General features: G+C 37.9%; 1 protein-coding gene across 7 annotated transcripts in view; it reads left to right on the forward strand.

Annotated features, from left to right (window-relative positions):
* TTLL1 (TTL family tubulin polyglutamylase complex subunit L1) overlaps window positions 1-20,804 on the forward strand; it is a 44,245-nt gene extending 23,441 nt beyond the window's left edge. For 4 of the 7 annotated variants that reach the window (XM_073316909.1, XM_073316937.1, XM_073316917.1 and 1 more), the window contains 7 exons: window positions 68-248; window positions 1,645-1,779; window positions 1,964-2,072; window positions 6,350-6,493; window positions 8,939-9,025; window positions 10,081-10,244; window positions 11,906-20,804. In XM_073316909.1, coding sequence (XP_073173010.1) covers window positions 68-248; window positions 1,645-1,779; window positions 1,964-2,072; window positions 6,350-6,493; window positions 8,939-9,025; window positions 10,081-10,244; window positions 11,906-12,035 — 950 coding nt within the window. In that variant the 3' untranslated portion in view covers window positions 12,036-20,804. The remainder of the gene's footprint in view (window positions 1-67; window positions 249-1,644; window positions 1,780-1,963; window positions 2,073-6,349; window positions 6,494-8,938; window positions 9,026-10,080; window positions 10,245-11,905) is intronic. The other 3 variants (XM_073316879.1, XM_073316897.1, XM_073316889.1) reach the window with 3 other exon arrangements.
* Window positions 20,805-21,823: the final 1,019 nt, after the last annotated feature.

The following is a 21,823-nucleotide window of genomic DNA, read 5'->3' on the forward strand; positions in this document are numbered from 1 at the left end:
CTTGTATACATCTGATATCCTTGCTAGATCTAATGTTCTAAATCTTGCTTTTTGTTTACTGATTTAGATTTTGTGCCTGTCACCTTTATGCTCCCTGCTGATTACAACCTGTTTGTTGAAGAATTCAGAAAAAATCCTTCCAGCACCTGGATTATGAAACCTTGCGGGAAAGCTCAAGGGAAGGGGATATTTCTTATCAATAAACTCTCTCAAATTAAAAAGTGGTCTCGAGACAGTAAAACATCTTCGTAAGTTTAACTTCCTTCCCCCCCAATTTTTGTGTATTTTGTAATATTCTATCACAGTCTGGCATGCTTAATATCAATTCACTAATGGAAAACTCTTTCCGTCCACCAAACCACTTAGCGTTACTTCATTGTAGTTGCAATTTCTCATTTAATGACTTCCTGCTTCAAACAGCTCTTAGTGCCAATTATTGCATTTGGTGCCATGTGGCACAAGCACTAATTCAGTGAGCTACACTATATAAATATGCTTTCTGTGAAGGTGCAGGGTTAGTATACCCAGTTATGTGAGGAATAAAATTGCATGGGCAGACTGGAATAATGATTTTGCTTAACAGCATTGAAGAATTGTGAGTTAGAGGAAAGTCTTTCACTTCTAGTAACTGACTTCATTTTCAGCCTGAGGAAGATTGTGTGACATTGTACAACCCCATCCCCAGTTGAACTATGAAACTCTTCACTGTTCTGAGTAAAAAAGCCCAGTCTGCATGGACTGCCTTTAATAAGAGGCCTGGCGAGAGAGGAGCTATTAGCTGCGGCCTATTAGGGAGTTAAAGAGCATAGCTAACAGCTGGGCCTCATGAATACGGAAGTCATAAAAACTAAGACTTTCATTGAGGTGAGAGAGAGGAATAAAGCATCCTCATAATGAGTCAGAAGAGGAAGAAGTTTGGGGAAAGGGACCGTGATCCTCGTTTTTGTCTCCTATCGCACCCAGCAGAGAGAAGGAATGTGGCTGCTCTACCAACAGAAAAGTCTGTATTGCTTTACCTTTTTTGTTAGCCCATTCTGATTAAAAAAGTAACCGAGAGACAAGTAGCCTTCCAATACAACAGCAACCTGAAGAACTGCTTTGTGCTTTTTTTTCTTAGTTGTCTTTTTTCCCCTCAGGTTTAAAAATGTTGGTGACCGCATTTCTGAGAGGAGGGGTAGTGAACTTATAACAGTCAGATCTTATTGAAAAATACTGGTAATTTAAGAAGCAAACTGATATTGACATTAACGTGGCTTGATGGTTTAAATCATCAATATTGACTACTGATAAACATAATTGCAAAAGCCCCAATTAGTGACGCACTCAAGTCTGAATTTAAGAGTTTTGCTAAATAAAATAGCTTGTTGAGTCAGAGCCTAAATTCTCTTCTTATAACAGTGAAATGTAAAAGACTTAAATGGACAGCTAATCTCACTCATTTGTTTTAGCTACGTTTTTGTACACAGTGAAACCAAGTGCCCTGCGCACATTAACCAGCATAATATTAAAACTTAATTGAAGAGTGATATAGGATTTTAGTAAAGTAAGAACTTCATTACTTTTTGAGAGACTGCTTCTAAGGGAGGGAAACATTTTAACATTTAATCAATACGTTCTGAAACATAAAATATGTACTTTTTCTAGGTTTGTATCTCAATCTTCTAAAGAAGCCTATGTAATTTCTCTCTATATCAACAATCCGTTACTGATTGGTGGGAAGAAATTTGACCTGCGCTTGTATGTTTTAGTGTCTACGTATCGTCCACTGAGGTGTTACATGTAAGATCAAACTAATTTCTCACTTTTAAAATAAAAAAAAATTTTAAAAAATGTTAAGATGTAATTCAGGCAAAAGATTCTGCACGCATTGTACAGAGAAATTTACCAAGCATCTAGTATTTTAAATTGCTGTTTTCCTCAACTCTAGTTGCATTTAACATATTAAATATCTTTTTTGTTTCAGGTATAAACTTGGATTTTGCCGGTTTTGCACAGTAAAATATACACCAAGTACAAGCGAATTAGATAATATGTTTGTACATCTCACAAATGTTGCCATTCAGAAACATGGGGTAAGTGTTTGAGTTTTAAAAATGCTAATTTAATAGAAAACTGGATTATTTTAAATGGCATAAAAATGGAATATAAGTGATTGTGTATTTTGTTCTGTTCTTCACACTCCTCCTCCTCATTATGTCATCTGAGCTAAATATTTGTTATGAATTTTATTTGCAAAACATAATTGATTCATATTACTTCAAAAACACATGAGATAATAGATGGAACACAGCGCAGCACTATAAGGTGGATATTTTCAGTTTCAAATTGCAACAGTTAAAAGTGTATGTATTGATAAGTCGATAAAAAATGTACCTAAGCACTAGCATTTTTAAGTGGCCATAAATGTGGCTATAGATAAATGTACAGCTTTGTACCTCATATCCTCACCCCAATGATCAATAATAAATACTTAATCAAATTGTACCTGATTATTTTGTATTTTACATTTTTGATACAATGTCTTAAAATAGATTAAATATAGTATTTTAAATCGTAAAGTCTTTAGGGCAAGGTCTTTCTTCTACTGTATTTGTACAGTGCATAGTACAACAGGGCTCAGATTCGGACCAGGGCCTCTGGGGAGTACTGTAATAATAATACAAATATTAAACATTGTTATATTCTGACTTTAGTGGCTCTAAGCAGAAGTAAATTTGAAAGACAAGGTCACTCACCAATGAATGCTCTTCTCCCCCCCACCCCCCCAATACTGAATATTCCTTGTCATCTGAGAACTTAGCTCTCAAAAACATTCCAGCCAGCTAACTGATAAGATGGGACACAAGGAGAATTGGTCTTGGAGGTAGCTGGGTCCAAAGCTATTTAGAACTTTATATGTAATTGACACCCTGCATTGCACTAGGCAGTGAACAGACTGATGAGGTTGAGATTGGAGTGTAGGTTATAGGTACACGTGTCCCGGTTAGCAAGTAGGCCATATTCCTTATCAGCTGGATTGTATTACTGTTAAGGTTAGCTCTACTCCCAGTAGTGTACATTAGAGTAGTCCAGCCTAGAAATGAGGGAGGAATGAATAATAGTAGTAAAGTCTACTTAGGAGAGGAAAGGCCAGCAGAAATTGTTAAAACACACTTCTTTCAACTTATAAAGAAAGCAACACAAAGAGTAGTGGATCTTTGTGGAAACTGCTAAAAGGGTCCTTGAGAGTGATTTGCCGTCTTTTGGCAAGAAAATGAGTCTGAAAAGAATGAGCAAAGCCTGTGAAAAGTAACCCTTTTCACCTCTGAAGCGCCCACAGACAAGTCAAAATCTGTTCTTCTGCTACATGAAAGCTCTGTAGCTATGGAAGGGATCTTAATCAATCAGATAGGTAAATGCTAGAACAAGATTCTTGCTTCTTGTATAAATTATTATGAGTGCCCAAATTATCCCAAGATTAAGGTCATGAGTTTCCTCTGAAATCTTAGTTCAAGTCTAGGGAAATTAACTTTTAACTTAAATTATGTATTAGTATTCCAGTAGTGCTCAATGCTCCCAATCAAGATTGTGGTCTCTTTGTACTATGGGTGGTGCAAACACATGGGAAGACATAGTCCGTCCCTCAAAAAGTTTATAATCTAATTTCTGATAATATCAAGCAAGCATGTGAAACAAAACAGGAACAAAGGGGAAGGGAAATTCTCCTTCAGTAATAATGAATAAACACTTGGATATTTGGGGCTAAATCACTGAACTTGTGTGTGTGTGTGTGTGTGTGTGTGTGCGCAAACAAAATAACGGCAATCCCTTCTGTCTCTGCCTAGCCAGTATTGTTTGGAGCTTTCTTGTAGGCCTCATGGCAGATATATGTAACACAGTGTGGTCCAGTTTGCTATCATGTTCTTTGTTAGGCAGCACATGATATGCAGCACTCTATCCAGTCACATCTGCTCAGTCTTTCAGGACAGGTATTCTGGACTCAAAGTGTAGATTGAACAGGGTTGCAGCTTTGATGTACATCCCCTAGCAGGAATTTGGAATCTTAAGAAGTTTCTCGTGGGGCAAGTTGTATGAATCCTATATTTCAGATGCTTCATTCTGTACAGGTTCTCAGACCATACAAAGATAAGCACTGTAGAAAAGCCTATAAATAAATACAGAGGCTTCTCATGCTTTGTTCTCAGATGGGTAAACTCAGTCTTCCACTAAAGTTTTATTTTTGTTTCCAGGGCATGTTGTGGTTTATAATTTAGTAGCCTCACAAAATAAATAATGTTCTTGGAAACTCTCTGAGAAAAGCCTTTATGAAGCTAAAAAATATACACTGAGAGTTACTGTAACATTCCCCAGGGTACAATCTGAACTGATAGATAGCTGTGTTCCCTCAATTCTCCAACCTGGGGTGCCTTTTACACTGCTTCGCTATGAGAGCAACCACTCCTGGTCTGCTCTCTCACCGCCTTCAACATGTAAATCACTCCCAGCTATATTGTATGAGTGCTATAGCCAGCCACTCATCAATTACACTTCAAGGCAACACCAGCAAACTCCCAGTTCCAGACTTTCTCCCAGAAATATGTGTCTTGTACTGCCCAGCACGGGACAGTACAAACTCATGTAAAGTCCATCATTTCATTAATAGAAATTATATGCACAAATCTTACTATCCCAAATGAAGTTTCCCAAACACTTCAATCCAAACACACACTGGTTTAGATAAAACAAATAAGTTTATTAACTACAGAAACATAGATTTCAAGCGATTACAAGTAATCGGGCATAAGAGTCAGAATTGGTTACAAGAAAATAAAAGGTAAAACACAATGAATATCTAACTTAAAAGCTAAATGAATTCAAAGCAAAGGTTTCTCTCACCACATGCTTCACCAGTCTTATTTCTACCAGGACCACCCCCCCAGTTCAGTGTTAATTTCCTTGTCCTTCAGGTGGTGTTGATGCCTGAGAAGAAAGGGAGGAGTATTTTGGATCCTCTGTTCCCTTTTCTTATAGTCCTCTTTTTCTTTGAAAATCATCTCCAGCTGAGGTTCAGGAAACAGATGGTTTGTGGGAATGGGAACCTCCAGCTGTTTCTTTTCCAAAATGTAGATTTCTTGCTCACGCACTTTTTCCTGCCAAAGAATGGCCACTTAAACAGGTGATACTACATTTGATTTTGTTGACACTTGGCTGAGGTGTCAGTTTGCCTTTTGTCTTTGAGGAACTGCTTTGTGTCTGCTTTTCTAAACTTGGAACGTGTCTCAGTAATATTATACAGTAGAATCTTATAACTTTACATACAGTGTTGTCACATATTTTACCAGGACAATAATGATCAGCAAATTATGAGTTTCCAAATGATACCTCACAAGGCATACTTTGTACAAAATCCATTTTGTATTGTAAAAAGGGTGAACATAGGGATACAGACCGTCACAGTTACTCTGGAGCTTCATTAGTGTGTGTCTTGCTTTCCAGTTCTGGAGTACCCTCAGTTTGTCGCCTTTGCCTTTCAAGCACAATATATTTCAAAGCTTCACAGGTTAGCTTCCTAAAAGGATAAATATGTGGGATAAATACAGAGTAGCCTTCTTTTCCATTTACAGTTGCAGTACAGTCTAATATTCTTGTGGTAGCCAGATATACTTTTATCAAAATTATGAATTAAAAATTAAAGATCACTCTTGTCATTGTTTCTGTATGTTCATGACTGAGACTAGTGCTGGTGTCTCCCAGTAAGTGCTGACTATTAGATCAAAATTTTTTCCTGCTGGGAAAAAGACTGACCACTCACAATAGAAATGACTGGTCATATTTCATGTGTTTCAGAGACTTTCAAACTTGCTGTCAGTGCTACATTTTTAAAAAGGTTCACTTAACAGTGGTTTAACCATTGTTAAATTAACCACTCTTCATGTCCTCCTCTCCAGTGAAACAACCCCCTCCCCAAGCCTAACCCTTTCCTTTCAGTCTTGAAAATCTGATCTCCCAGTCATTCCAATCCTAACCTGCATTTCCTGTGTCCTCTCCTACATCGTTACTGTCAAAATGCAACTTCTGTTTGATTGTTGTTCTTATGTAATTGTAATTACCACAAGGCAAGTTTTAACACTTGTTTTTGTGACTTGCTATGTAATTAGATGTAGGTGATTTTAAATGTGTTCTGTGTTGCACAGAAGGCAGTGCAAAGTAAAAATTGGGGCCTTACAGAGCCTGCAAAATGTCATACAGTAAAAGTAGTTTTAAAAAATAAACGTGTACGTAAAAACAAGTGTCAGTTTGTATGGATGAGAATACAATTGCTGAATAATTGCAAACTCCATGAGACTGAATTAACTCCTTAACTCTGTAGGATGACTACAATCATATCCATGGAGGCAAATGGACAGTGAGTAACTTGCGCTTGTATCTAGAGAGTACTCGTGGAAAGGAGGTCACTAACAAACTGTTCGATGAAATTCATTGGATAATTGTGCAGTCGCTGAAGGCTGTTGCAGTGAGTAGTGTTAATAGAATGCTGCCTGTGTTGCCCTCATGGCTGCAGACTTTCAATAATCATGAAAACAAATTTACAGTAAAGAAAAAAACTAAAGCAATTCATTTCCTGCTGCTGGATTGTTGTTTTGAATGCTGATGCTCTCATGCTGCTGTCTTCCTTTTTTGTTCTTTTTAAAAACTGTGTCACCTCTTAGTGTCCCTGTAAAGCTGAGAGTGCTTGGAGAAACCTGATTGGGTGGGCAAGCTGTTTGTGTGTATCTTAAATGAGTAAATTAATATCTGGGGTGCTGAAACCATCACAAATTCTTACTCTCATTTAAAGTCACTTTATACTGCCCTTGTGAATTACCCTAAGCTCTGCCCAGAGCCATGATGTGTTTCAGTAGTAACAAATTTGTCGTAGGAGGAAATAACCTGGGAAGACAATTTGTCAAACAAAATGCCAGGGTGTTAAGGTTCTTTCTTCCATTTTGTTTAGAGAATTTGTATAACTTATTTGCAGCTCTCTGGTCTGTGAGTAATATAGTTATCCCAAACTCATGCCAAAAAACTGTGGCACCATCATGTTTCACCTTTCCTCCTGAATAGCTTGACAGAGCTTTATAGTATATGGGTAACTTGCAGGCATTTACAGAAGGCAGTTTCCCAAAGTGCCAAATTAGATGATAGAACAGGGGTTGCCAACCTGTGGCTCCGGAGCTGCGATGCGGCTCTTTAGAGGTTAATATGCAACTCTTTGCATAGGTGCTGTCTCCGGGGCTGGAGCTACAGACATTAACTTTCCAATGTGCCAGGGGGTGCTCATTCCTCAACCCCCTGCTCTGCCCCAGGCCCTGCCCCCACTCCGCCCCTTCCCCCGAGCCTGCCATGTGCTCACTGCTTCTCTCCCCACCCCCCAGCCTCCTGCACATGCGAAACAGCTGATTGCAGCAGGTGGGAGGGAGGTGCTGGGGGCTGGAGCAGGGGGAAGCTGATGGGGTGCTGCTGATGTATTACTGTGGCTCTTTGGCAATATACATTGGTAAATTCTGGCTCCTTCTCAGGCTCAGGTTGACCACCCCTGTGCTAGAAGAAAAGGCAGCTCATCCCAATATTAACAGAATTGTAAAAGAGAAGAGAAACAATGTGAAGAGCAGAAGGAAAACAAATAATGTACAGAGGAGGAAGTGTTCTGATAGCTTCATTGCTCCTTTCTATTTCCTAAACTTAACAGGAGAAATGCTTTTCCTTCCTTCCCCTATGCCCTGCAAGACTGAAAACCTTTCAATATTAATTTCTGGAAACCATCTCTACTGACCTGTTACAAAGGGTTCTTTAAATCAGTGGTTCTTAACTTTTCCAGACTATTGTACCCCTTTTAAGGAATCTGATTTGTCTTGTGTACCCCAAATTTCACCTCACTTAAAAACTACTTGCTTACAAAATCAGACATAAAAATACAAAAGCGTCGCTGCACACTATTACTGAAAAATTGCTGACTTTCTCATTTTTACCATATAATTATCAAATAAATCAATTGGAATATAAATTTTGTACTTACATTTCAGTGTATAGAGCAGTATAAACAAGTCATTGTCTTTATGAAATTTTAGCTTGCACTGACTTTGCTAGTGCTTTTTATGTAGCCTGTTGTAAGACGAGGCAAATTATCTAGATGAGTTGATGTACCCCCAGGGGTATGCTCAAACCCAGGATTGAGAACCACTGCTTTAAATGATCCGGTGAGTGGTGCACAGGAGAAGCATTCATACTTTAAGACCTTAGCTGATGCTGGAAAATGAGTGATTTTCTTGAGAATTTCCATCCCAGCATTACTCAGTCCCTAGTCTGTTTTAGTTTTTATGACCATAGTGGACTTGAGATAAAGATAATGATATAGAGATAAAGTATTTTAAATATAAGGATCTAGTCAGTAACTGGGGTTGAACTCCCATCTTTGCTGCATCGTTACAATGCTATAATAAACATTTGGATAAGTCGTATTTAATTTGAAAGTGAAAGTGTTAATGATTAGGTAAATTTATATTTTTATATATAAAAATGAAAATATTTCTAATTTCATGTATGGCTTGAAAGCCTTTAACACTCTCTTGTCTTCATACTCACCAGATGCTGTAAGATACACAGGTGAAACTGAATGAAAGCTCTGTAGTCAAATATGTTCTGTTAATACACTGATTAGTATGATAATACTCAGACACCGCTTGAGAAGATGACATTTTTATAAAAAACAAGTCCTAAATATATTAGTAAAATGTTATTGTATAGGGAAATCAGAGCAGAAAATTTGTACTAAGAAAACTGCCATAGACAATTGGTATTATATTTGTACATGATACCTAGAAAAATAATAGTAGAGAAATATAATAATGTATAATCTTTCAAGTTACTTAGTAAATCTTTCTTCTTTAATATGCATACATTTCTTCTTAACTTGTTTCAGCCTGTAATGAACAATGATAAACACTGCTTTGAGTGCTATGGATATGATATTATCATTGATGACAAGCTTAAGCCATGGCTTATTGAGGTAAAGTTATGTACATTTTATAAACAACCCTTATCACCGTTTCCTTTCACAGTATACATCTGTTCTTTCAAACCTGAGCTTGAGTTTTCCCTTTTCCAGATGAAGGTGTTTAGGGAAGGGTGTTGGAAAGTAAAACGGGCAACAAAATGGGCTGTGAGAGTTGCAGGATATCAGAATTCAGGAGAAACCTCTGGTCTGGTCTGGTGAACAAAAATCAAATCCAGGTCCATTCATGATGTGCTTGGACTCCAGGAGCTGTCTGAAGGCCAGCAATCTTACTACTGCACCAGTAGCTGGAAGATTGGCACTGGCTCAGTGCAGTGTAACTCCAACTCTGCTAAAACTCAGATACTATGTAAAACACAGCTTAAAATTGTAGGAAAGCTAGAAAATAGGGAATACAAATATTAGAAGAATAAGCCTGAAATAATGCAGGGTTGTATACATTTATTGTATGAATTATATAAACTACTCTGGTATGGTTAACTCCTGTCCAAACCCCATGTCTCATGTATCACTGCCCTATTCTTTTCCCCTACATCTTATCTGTATACATAATGGTTAAGCATACATTTAAAAAACTGTCAGATGACTTACCCTCTTTGCCAGCCAGATAAATGTGTGAAAATGGGGAGTTCAGAGGAGGGATACAGGTAAAAAGCAATACACCAAAATAAAGAGCCCCACAGATCCATATGTAACAACTGCTAGGAAGGGACAAAGTGAGTGAGAAACTTGCCTCTTCTTTATTTGGTGTGAACTAAAGGTATAAATCCCCAGCTGCTGCTTGATTAGCATAGCTTCCAACAAAAATCTACAGCTATTAGAATAGGGTCAGGAAAGACCCTAAGGAGAATGAATGATACTTCAAAAATAAAATCTGTAGGAAATACACTGTTTCCTTGTAATGGTTTTGTTCAAAGAAAAGGCTCTATGCTGAAATGCTGATGATTAGTTTATAGGGTAGAATTCATTATCATTGTATGTTCTGTCTGTGTGACCGTATTTTAGTTAAAAAGAAGTTGCTGAAAATGAAATGTCTTTGTTTTTAATAGGTCAATGCTTCCCCTTCTCTTACCTCCAGTACAGCCAATGATCGTATTCTCAAATATAATCTTATTAATGACACACTTAACATTGCTGTGCCTAATGGTGAAATTCCAGACTGTAAATGGAATAAATCTCCACCAAAAGAAGCTCTTGGAAATTATGAGATTTTGTAAGTTTTAACAATGTCCTACGTAAATATGAACATGTCCTCCTTGAGAGAGAAGATTAATTTAGAACTATGTAGATGTGATGAAATTCATCCAGGTGTGGAGGAAAAATATAAAGTGCTCTGTATCACTTATTTACCATGTTTAGGGCTGGAATAGCAGCTTCCAAGGGTTTGCACTCCTGCCTGGGGCCTTAGTTGTGGGTAGATGTCCCCTTCCTGGTGAGCCCCTGCACTTCACCTTTAAAAACATTGATTTATTCAGGGTATATGTTGGTGAAATGAATTTCACTCTTAAAGATATATCTAACAGATATATAGTATGTATTTTAGACTGCGTATAAGGCATGGGTAACAGTTAAATGCATTATATGTACCAAGAAAATTTTTAAAACTCTCTTAATTCATAGGAATGATAACACCCAACTGTTGTGATTCATTGATGGGATGTTAACAGTGAATTTAACCTGGTATAATGAATGTGTGATGCAGGGGGAAGTTAGAAAAAGAGTATCCCTATTTTAATGTATGAGATGGGCTTACGCATTTAGGGGGATGCTGAATTTGTAATCAAATTCCCTATTCCATTTGAAACCAGTTTCAAAAGCTAAATGTTTGAGAGCCTGGTCAGGAATTAATAGTACTGTAGTACAGTATGTTAGCTGACCCACTAATTCATGCCATCTATTTTATCTAAGGCCCCAATTCTGCAAATACTTATGCATGTGAGTAAATTTAGTCACATACATAAGTGTTTGCAAGATTGGAGAATACCTTTATAATTAATGTTAGCTATGTGATAGCTATGAACACTGATGATCTGCATTTAGTATTAGTTAATAGGTTCAGATGGAATCCTGTTTGACTGAAAAATATTGTAGCTGTATCTTTTTATTTTGATTATTGACATTTATATATTTAGAGTCAAATTCTGCCTTTGGATGCCTCCAGCAACTGTTAAATCAATGGATAGTGGGATTATCTCAGACCATACTGAGTTTGTACATTTAAAGAGATACTTGTCACTGTGGCAAGCTTCACAAAATACATATCAAAAATACATTAAATTGATGGGTACTTCTGATGTTGATAGATTGTGTTCAGATTGAATCTTATATCTTGACTATCTAATCAGCCCACCCTTTTTGCTTAGTTCTATTAACTTTGTGTCACAATCCAGCTTTTCTGATGTTGCAGTTGTTTCTGTGTTTGATACACTGGATTGTGACATGACTGAATAAGCAGCAAGCTAATGTTTCTATTTATGCACAAGTCTATTAGTCGCAGGGATGAGAAAAAAATGCAGAAGTACATGCCTCAAATAGTTTCACAAGCTCTACAATTATTTGTGTCTGCTGTAATAGAAACTCTGAGGATGATGTGCCTGTTTTTCATAAATAGTTACTGAAGTATAATAGGGCTCATTTTATTATAGTGTCATAGGGTTCAATCCTGTGAACACTTACTCACATGAATAACTTATGTGAGGAGTTGCATCTTAAAACGAACTATTCATGTGGGGTGAGCGTTTATAGAATAGGATCCATACTTTAAAAAAAATACTTTGCTAAATATTAAAAAAGATGTAAGGAAAGGTCATTCTTATGATCTCTGCTGTCCAGTGATTAGGAGACTGAGAGACTGAAAAAATAATTATATTTTAGGTATGATGAAGAGTTGGCACAAAGTGATGGAGCTGATCGTGATTTGAGAAGCCGTTCTGGGCAATCCATTGGACTAAAAGGAAATCGAGCAAGAGATTCAGGAAAGCCTGTGCTCACCACGTGGAAGTAGTGACAAAATCAAATTAATATCAAATCAGTAATATCTTACTGAAACTCAGTGCTATACTCTTGGCAGAAAATTTTGAACTGAACACTCTGGCTTTGGACAGCTTTCTCTCCTTTGGACAGCTTCCTTCTCTATTGTGTATGGGAGTTAATAACTCTGAAACAGGACAAAACACATCAAAGAAATATTTGTACCAATATGAGACAGGTTTGTATGAAACAGGCTTTGTAACGTGAGGTATCTAATCAGCTATTCTAATAGTAAACTCACTAGTTTACTGCAAGAGTATTATGCTGCATGTGGCTATAGCAAATCAATTGTAATGTAAAGAATTAACATATTAATTGCATTAAATTTTTAAAAGCATAACTACTCCGACTTGAGAACCATGGATATTTTTTCAACAAATGGCTGTTTTCACTTATAACTCTCTTAAAGAACCTTCTTAAGAAATCTGATGTTAATTCAAAGTATTCATTTTTAAACGAACCACTGGTTTGGTGTGCAAGATTTTGTTTTCCAGACTGTATATTGTAAGTAATCTATCTCTACACTTGTAATTATACAGTTTTAACTCCTTTGTAATGAATTAAGTGTGTAAAAAATTTGTGGTCAGGATTGAGTATAGGTTCTGTAGGAAACCTAGAAAAAATAGAATTTTGGACCTCAGGGTGTCATTTCTCTGTGTTCCAGGATTAATCTTGAAAATAGAATCTAGAAAGGTCAGAGGTGATGAGTATTATTGTTGTATAGTTTACATTGGCATGATGACAATTAAATTCCTTGATACAAGTGCAGTCTCTTCTGGCAACATTTACAATACAAGCCTTGCTGAGCTGTGATTGTCAATGCACAGTTAATGATTTTTAGCTAATGTTGAGATTTAAAAATAAATAAATCCCAAAATGCTGAGATTTTCAGATGCATTGAAGCTATAACTCCTCAGGAATTAAAATTACATGGAAGGGGAGAATCTCTCATATAGCAAGTTGCTGTGTTATCACATTTGACATTTATTTTTACTTCTAAGGTGATTTTGGACATACCTGAATAAACTTCTTCCTGCTTTTCCTCTTGAACATACTGTAATAAATGTCAACCCCGCTGCTCAGTGATGCCTGTAAATCTTTGCTTGCATCTATACAGCTCTTTATATATGTGTGCGTAGACATAGGTATGTCTGTATTTTATAGATTTTATGTTCTGTAACAAAATTCCATTGCATTTAATAAGCCATCTCCTATGACTCTGATGTCAGAAGGTACAATAGCTACAAATAGCATAAAGCGACATAAGTTAAAAAGTCAAAGATTGCCGTCTTTTAACTTGTAGAATATTATATATATAAACTAATCAATTGTATGATTGGCGGCTACCTCTGATGTCACAATTTTAGCACTCATCAAGAAGATACTCAGAGCTGCTTTAACATACAGCCCAAAGTTTGCGGGAGAAAGAAATCTCCAAAAGTACTTGAGCTATCATAATAAATCTCTGCTGAGCACCTGGATCTCCCTAAAGGATTAATAGCTATATAGAATGAATGAGGGACATTTTATATGCAATTCTAATCATTGTTAATGTTGTAGGTTCTGTTTACATATAGAAAGTCAAATGCAAACCTTGGCATGTCTTTCCACCAAATCCCTGGTCCTTTAAAGTTATGGAAATTCACCCCTTTCGTTAGGAGCACTGTAATAGGTCATCAGAAGATTGTGTCTTGAACTGAGATTAAGGAGTACTTTTTACATGATAAAGAAATTAAATCCACATAATTTCCAGCTCCCTCATGTATTGTTGTGTACCTCATTCTGGGTTTTGTTTGTACATTTGAGTCTTGGCAGGGTGAGACCTATGTCTGGAATAGATTTCTGGTATTGAATGCCATATTAGTGATGACTTGTTTAAGGGCAGATGTTTCCTCCTCCACCTCCTAGGCACTTGTTGCTAGGAAATGTGCAATGGTTTAGGCATTTGGAAATATTACACTGCTGTAAACAGGAGTATTTTACAGCATGGCTGATTTCTTAATATCTTACAGTTCCATTTTTTTTCTAATTTCAGAACATCCAAACTGTGATTCTTGGCTCTTTCTCCCCTTTCTACATCCCATCCATGCACAGTGCATCTATCTGGTAGCATTTGGCTACATTCATTCTCATAGTTCCATTACAGTAGCCTCGCTAATACTATCACTGTTATGTATTGTGTGTACTACCTCATTACCCTTTTTCTGTATGAGGACTTTATGGGGTGAAGATGGTGTATGGAGAAATCGGACTGTTTGCAGTCAAGATCAGACTCTTTGCCTTTATGTATAATGAAGTTTTATTACACTAGAGTCATTGGGACATTATTAAGCCTGCTTCTAAGATGGAGCTAATGTGGACGAGCAGGAATAGGCCTGGGATATGTTGTATTAATGGCAGTGGAATAAATGGGTCTAGAGTCAAAGATAATAGTATGATCCTGGCACTGTACACCATTAAAGAGTTAAACATCATTTGGGGTTTGGAGTACAGGAACATTGACCATTTCATGGCAAGCGCGTTAGAAAATTAATACAAATGTTTGGAAAATTATTGGATACACGAGAAAAAAGAATAAAAACCCAAACAAAGCATATTGAAATTGAGTGGTTATGCAAAACACTTAAAACCTATTAAAGGCCCCTTTTTAGACAGAGAATAACTATTAGTTTCTTATTCTGTCAAGCAATCCTTTTTAGTGGGAAAGAAATGGTTAGTCTTAAGTTTCAAGTGGACTGCTCTGCATGGTCATACTTTTCCTGTTTTTTACAAGACAGTCTAAAGGGGAGAAGATAGGATAGCAAAGCAGTAGGGGAAATACAGTATGGCTTTCGTTGATCTCAGTCACAGATAGATGCTTTGAGCTGTCAGATAAACCACCTCAGCTATTTCTCTGAACCCTGGCTCACTTCCCTGGTCTGGGATCCCATCTCAGTGGTCTAGTCAAGTACCTCTCCTTTACTGGTCCTTCTCAGGCTGGGCAGAGTTGGATGAGCTGTCTCATCCCACCATACTGGTGCTGTGCAATGCAGTTGGTCTCAGGATCAGGTGAAAAACCGAGGCGGGGGGACATGAGTAACATAGAGGGAGATGGAAAGGAACATGAGGGAAGGGAAGACAGCAGGATCTTGCATGCATCAGACTGGGGTCCTTCATGGTCCATTAGTGATAACAGGGTGTCATCACTTGTGTGCAGGTCTGGGTGTCCTGATGACTGAGGGTCCCCAATGAAGGGCACAGTCTCTGGAGTGGGACAGAGACCTGCCTGCCTTTTCCCAGGAGTCCACTGCCATTTTAATTCTCAAAGTCCACCCAAAAGGGCATGATGGGTGGAATAGCCCATACCCTTGTTACTTTGTCATCCAATTTGTCCTAATTGGCAACACATTAATTTCTGATTCCATTCTCCCTTTGTTTGCCAGTTATGATCCTTATGCCGTCCTTGGGTGGTATCAATAGATGGCTCCTTTTTTGACTAATCCAGTCTTATTTTTCTAACTCTTGCTGACATAGAGAAACAATTTTATGTAACAGGCTAAGTTGGATTTTCATTACCGGACAATTTAGAGCAGTGGTTTTCAACCTTTTTTCATTTGGAGACTTATAAAAAATGTCAAATGGAGATGTGGACCTCTGGAAATCTTAGACATAGTGGGGTCCACAGACCACAGGTTGAAAACCACTCCTTTAGAGGACCAGGCCACTGCACAACAGATAGCTAGGCCAAGTGCTACTTTTACAAGCGGAGAGACTTGCTGCAGAACACACCCGTGATGCCGCTGCTCAGTTCTGGCATCCCACTGACATTCTAAAGAATAAGTTCTTTGAGGAAGGGACAGGATATTGCTGCACATTTGTACATGGGGCCCTGACTTGCTTAAGGCAGCTCAGCATTACTGCAATATAGGTGATAGATGATGATAATCTGTATATGCAAGTGGCTCCTACCTGATGCTATTACTGTTGGCATCTCTGGTGTTCCATAGTTACTTCCTTAACACTTTTATGTGTAAAGAATGTGCCTTGTTGCCTTGGCTTTGCCTATTCCTTATTTCCAGGACACTTTTTGTCTTTTAGAGATGATCATCTCCCTCAATATTTTTAAATCTATCTGTAACATACTAACTTTATCCCAATGTACATCTCTCCTAGAGATTTAACTTCCATTAATTCACATTCAGCATTAACCAAGCTGGGACATAGTTGTTTCTAAGACTTCCATCATCCTGTGACAATTAAGTGCAACTAGAAGGCACTTGCTGTCATTTCTTGGGCTCCTGCCTTTGAAATTCACATCCCTGTGACAAACAGTGGAGTGCAAATCATTTCTATTTGGTTTATCTCTTGTCTGTTTTTTTAAAAAATTGTTTTATACCTGATACAGTGATGACAAATCAACAGTGGTTCATTCCTGCTATTCACATTGAGTGTTTTTATGTAATTGTTTTGTTTTAAAAAGGGGAGAGGTGGAAGGTGTTCGGGGTTCACCTGTTACAGACCTAGGCGTTCTTTAAATCAAAAAAATAAATAAATGTCTCCCAATCATGTTGTCTTCCTCTGCTGACTTTGGGTGAAGTTGCAGCCCTGTTGAAGTCATAGGAGTTTTGCCATTTAATTCACAAGAGCCAGGATTTTGCCTATGGTGTATACTAAGTTTATATTTATGTGTTTGGGTCACACATAATATTCTCTCACACAGAGCACAGCAAAGTTATAGAACATCTGTATATTGTTTATATTCTGGACGTTTTAGTAGTGTAGCTGTCATTTTGGGCCTGAGGCTGGTTCTCATCTGTGTTCACTTTTCTGTTCGGAAAGCATATTCTTAATTTGTTTTTTAACGCTGTGGTGAAGTATCTTTGAAAAATTGTATTTTACAAGCCATAACCTTCTCAAAATGTTTCTGAATGTAATGTGATCACAGGTTTTTGTATATAATTTATAGTGATGATAGGAAATTCTGACTTTAACCACTCCATCTCTGGTGTTCCATAGTTACTTCCTTAACCACTAGTGCCAGGGCAGGCTGACCCCGCCCTTCTGCCTCGGATAGACCCTTCCATTTTCCGATGGGACCCTCCACCAGCACAGGGGGCCCCCTAGGACATATGAGTGCCAGCCAGTAGTCTCCATCGTCCCTCACCCATCGTCCAGCACTGGTGTCCCCCTAGTGCCTCACACCTCCCCCTTGCACTGCCCTTTCTCCCCCCTCCCAGCACTGGGTAGGGTCCTCCAATGCCACCTCAAGGCCAGGGTCAGCCCTTATCATTCCCCTGCCTCAGGGTCCTCCTTGCCTTTCAGCTCTTCAGCCTTCAGGTCCTTCTCCCCACAGTACCACCCACCAGGGACTGGGATCCTCCAACCATCTGCTTTTCCGCCTCCCCTCCCCCTCCCAGCCCCCAGAGAAAACAGATCTCCGAGACCCTCCTCCATGCTGGAGGGTCCTGGGGTCCCGCAGCACCAGGGCACATATAGGCCCTCCGAGAGCCACCCAGTTCCCGAGACATGGGCTCTCAGTGTTGCGAATGTGTAATTACATTTTCAAAAAATCCACTGAGGGTAATGAGACCATATGTACCTGGGAAGTGAGTTTGCTGCAAGGAAGTCCAGGAAGGTGGATTTCAGAATGTAAGCAGCGTGACACTGATCGTGATCGGTGAGTTTTTTTTAAATTATATGAACTTCATTATAATTATAAAAAAGAACTACAATATAATATAACATAATTATACAGCTGGGCGCTATCAATATTTAACCTGCCGCCAGCCGCTGCCCTTGAAGTTCACTCTAACCAGATTTCCCCTGTATAACAAATATTAAGTAGGGCCCCATACAGGCTAATTTGCCCCGGGCTACGCACCCCCCTAGGGATGCCCCTGCTCATGGGGGTGGTTTTTTCACGGTCCCGAGCAACATAAGTTATACCGCAGCAAGTGCTAGTGTAGACATAGTCCTAGTACACGGAGCGTGACAGCGCGTTGTTTCACGTATGAGGACAACATGGCCTCAGGCACAGATCCTCAAGGGTATTTAAGTGTCTAACTCTCATTGCTTAAATATCTTTTGCAGATCTGGGCCAAAACAGGAGTGGGAGAAGGAAACAAAGGGGGCATATACATACCTTTATTTTAAATTGTTTATTCCTAAGGAACACAACCCTGTACTGCTCATTAACTAAATCTAAAATTAAGACAAAACTGACAACAGCCACTCTCAGGTCACCCAGAAAGTTTTTTCTAGCTGGACTGGGAAAAGCCTAAGGCTTACCATGCTCTCATTTGATAGTAAGAGATGATTATGTGGCAATCAGGGAGCCCCTTAGTCCAGTACAGTGAACCTTTGCACTCAGCCAAGCAATCCTAAAATGTGGTCTGTTGTGCAAAGAAGTTTGGCAAGACTTGGCAGCTGCCCCAGGGGAGCAAATACATTGGAAAGACAGTCTGCAAAAATTCTGACTTCAGCTAGTATAACTTGACAGGCAGAGCTAAAATAGGTAAACTCCCTGTCCCTAAAATACTACTCTTCACATGCTCAAGTGATTATTGGACTGACAGACAGCAATGTATGAATAATTAAACAGACAAGCACAATGCAGGCAGGATAATTATTATAACTACATCTATAAAGGGGATATTTATTGCCAGAATTGGATATGTAGGTGAAATTTACTTACTAGACACAACACTAATGTTTCTTTCTATTAATTCTTTAGTATGGAGATGATAAAACTTTCACAAAGAATAGCTTTCTGCTGCTGCTTTAGGAGCTTTATTAGAATAAGGGAAATAGTATTGTTCCTAAATTTACTTTTTCCATCTGCTTCACAGTAGAACTTCTGCCTAGAATGTCCCCTAGTCCTTCCTGCCTGGCTTCCTCCTATAGAGTTAAAAAAACAATGCACATATTTACACAGAAGACAGACGGTGCTAAACTATAACACTGGAACACAACAGATCAGGCTCATCTATCTGGAGAATAATGCTCTGTAATTATAAACAGTTCTTCTTAAGCAATCACCATTCAGTTTACACAAGTGGGTGTATAACCAGAAGATAATTTACATTGTGGGTCTGATTTTTAAAATAGCCTCTTTTAAGCCTCCACAGTTGTGGGAACAATTTCATGCCATCTGGTAGTTTGATATTTAAATATTAACTGTTATAGTACTGACATAATAACTACTCAAGATAGTTAAGTCTCAGGCAAACTGCAAAGAGCTACAAAAGGATCTCTGAAAACTGGGTGACTGGGCAACAAAATGGCAGGTGAAATTCAGTGTTGATAAATGCAAAGTAATGCACTTAGAAAACATAATCCCTACTATATATATAAAATGATGGGGTCTAAATTAGCTGTTACAACTCAAGAAAGATATCTTGGACTCATTATGGATAGTTCTCTGAAAACATCTACTCAATGTGCAGTGGCAGTCAAAAAAGCAAACAGAATGTTGGCAATCATTAAGAAAGGGATAGATAATAAGACAGAAAATATCATATTACCTCTATGTAAATCCATGGTATACCCACATCTTGAATTCTGCATGCAGACGTGGTCGCCCCATCTCAAAAAAAGATATATTGGAATTGGAAAAGTTTCAGAAAAGGGAAACAAAAATGATTAGGGGTATGGAACAGCTGCCGTATGAGGAGAGATTAAAAAGACTGGGACTTTTCAACTTGGAAAAGAGACGACTAAGAGGAATATGATAGAGGTCTATAAAATCATGACTGGTGTGGAAAAAGTAAATAAGGAACAGTTATTTACTCCTCATAATAGAAGAACTAGGGGCCACCGAATGAAATGAATAGGCAGCAAGTTTAAAACAAACAAAAGGAAGTATTTTTTCACACAATGCACAGTCAACCTGTGGAACTCCTTGCAAGATGATGTTGTGAAGGCCAAAAGTATAACAGGGTTCAAAAAAGAACTAGATAAATTCATGGAGGATAGGTCTATCAATGACTATTAGCCAGGATGGGCAGGGATGGTGTCCCTAGCCTTTGTTTGCCAGAAGCTGGGAATGGGCAACAGGGGATGAATCACCTGATAATTACCTGTTCTGTTCATTCCCTCTGGGGCACCTGGCATTGGCCACTGTCAGAAAACAGGATACTGGGCTAGATGGACCTTTGTTCTGATCCAGTATGGTTGTTTTTATGATGTCCACAGTTAATTGACCTGAAGAACTGGAGGCTGTTTCTGAAAAACAGCCTCATAATTGCATTACTCTTTTGCCAAAATAAAAAGAAAGTATATAGTTGAGGAAAACTGATTTTGGTAGTTGTTTTATTCAAACGAATTAGATGAATTTATTTGAAAGGTTATTCATCTTGATTTCTAACAGTAAAAAGGTGCCCATTTATTACTCTGAGCATTTCTGATATGTGTGTATGTATTAAATTACAAAGAAGACAGAAGTAGGAGCAAACTCAGAAAAAGTCCAGCAAATTCCATTCTCAAATCAACCCCATAGCTGAGACTTTCCCAACTATTATGATGGTGTAACCAGTGGCTCTCAACCAGGTGTACATGTATCCCTGGGGTATACAGAGGTCTTTCAGGAGGTACATCAACTCATATAGATATTTGTTAGTTTTACAACAGACTACAGAAAAAGCACTAATGAAGTCAGTACAAACTAAAATTTCAAACAAGTACTTCTTTATACTGCTCTATATACTATACACTGAAATGTAAGAACAGTATTTATATTCCAATTGATTTATTTTATAATTATATAGGGAAAAATTAGAAAGTAAGCAATTTTTCAGTAATAGTGTGCTGTGACACTTTTGTATTTTTATGGCTGATTTTGTAAGCAAGTCGTTTTTTAAATTTTAAGTGAGGTGAAACTTGGGGGTAAGCAAGACAAATCAGACTCCTGAAAGGGGTACAGCAGTCTGGAAAGGTTGAGACCCACTATTGTAACGTACAATACTTTGTAACTTACACAAGATGCACCAGTTCTTTAGATTATTCTGTTTTCATATTTTATATCAATATAAAAATAAATTTATAAATCACCATCTAGTACCATTACAGGAAATTACCCACTAGAAAAGTAGGCACAGTATATAATGACTGATCCAAAATATTTCACATTGGAAAAAATAAGATAGATATACAAACAGCCTCTTCCAAATAAGTTGACCATTTAAATGGTCAAATTAACTGAGTCTAGTGGAGCTAAATTCATTTCTCTCTCTCAATTCAGAGTTTGCTGTGTGGGTATATATGAACGCTAAGGCAACTATATTGTCCCTAAAGAAAATGGTACTTGTTTGAAATCTTAAAATTTTTAAAAGATTACAGATATTATCTGTTTTGTAGTTATGACGGACTCTTACTGAAGTGATGTAAATATAAGAATAACAAAAACATAGCTATACAGCATGCAACAACTGAAGGAATTGGGTGGAATTTCTATGCAGAGAAAGCCATCTGTACATAACAGAGCATATGGGAGGTATCAAAGGACACAAAAGTATATTTAAAAATAGTTAGACAGTATTGCTAATAGTTTGTTTCTATCCACTACTCATGCAGAGTTGAGAGGAAATCAGAGACGTTTTGGGGCAACTTCCTGTTCTGTTCCTAATACCAACACCAAAAATTTAATTGTCCACCAGGAGGCCAATGTGAGCTATCAGCATTTGGCCCTCCTATTTAAAAAAAGATTAACTAACCTTTGCCAGGCCAAATTTGCAACCATTTAGCATACACTAAATCCATTCAAAAAGGCTTGAATAATCAAGGTCC

This window comes from Lepidochelys kempii, chromosome 1 (genome assembly GCF_965140265.1).
Source record: "Lepidochelys kempii isolate rLepKem1 chromosome 1, rLepKem1.hap2, whole genome shotgun sequence".
NCBI lineage: Eukaryota > Metazoa > Chordata > Testudines > Cheloniidae > Lepidochelys > Lepidochelys kempii.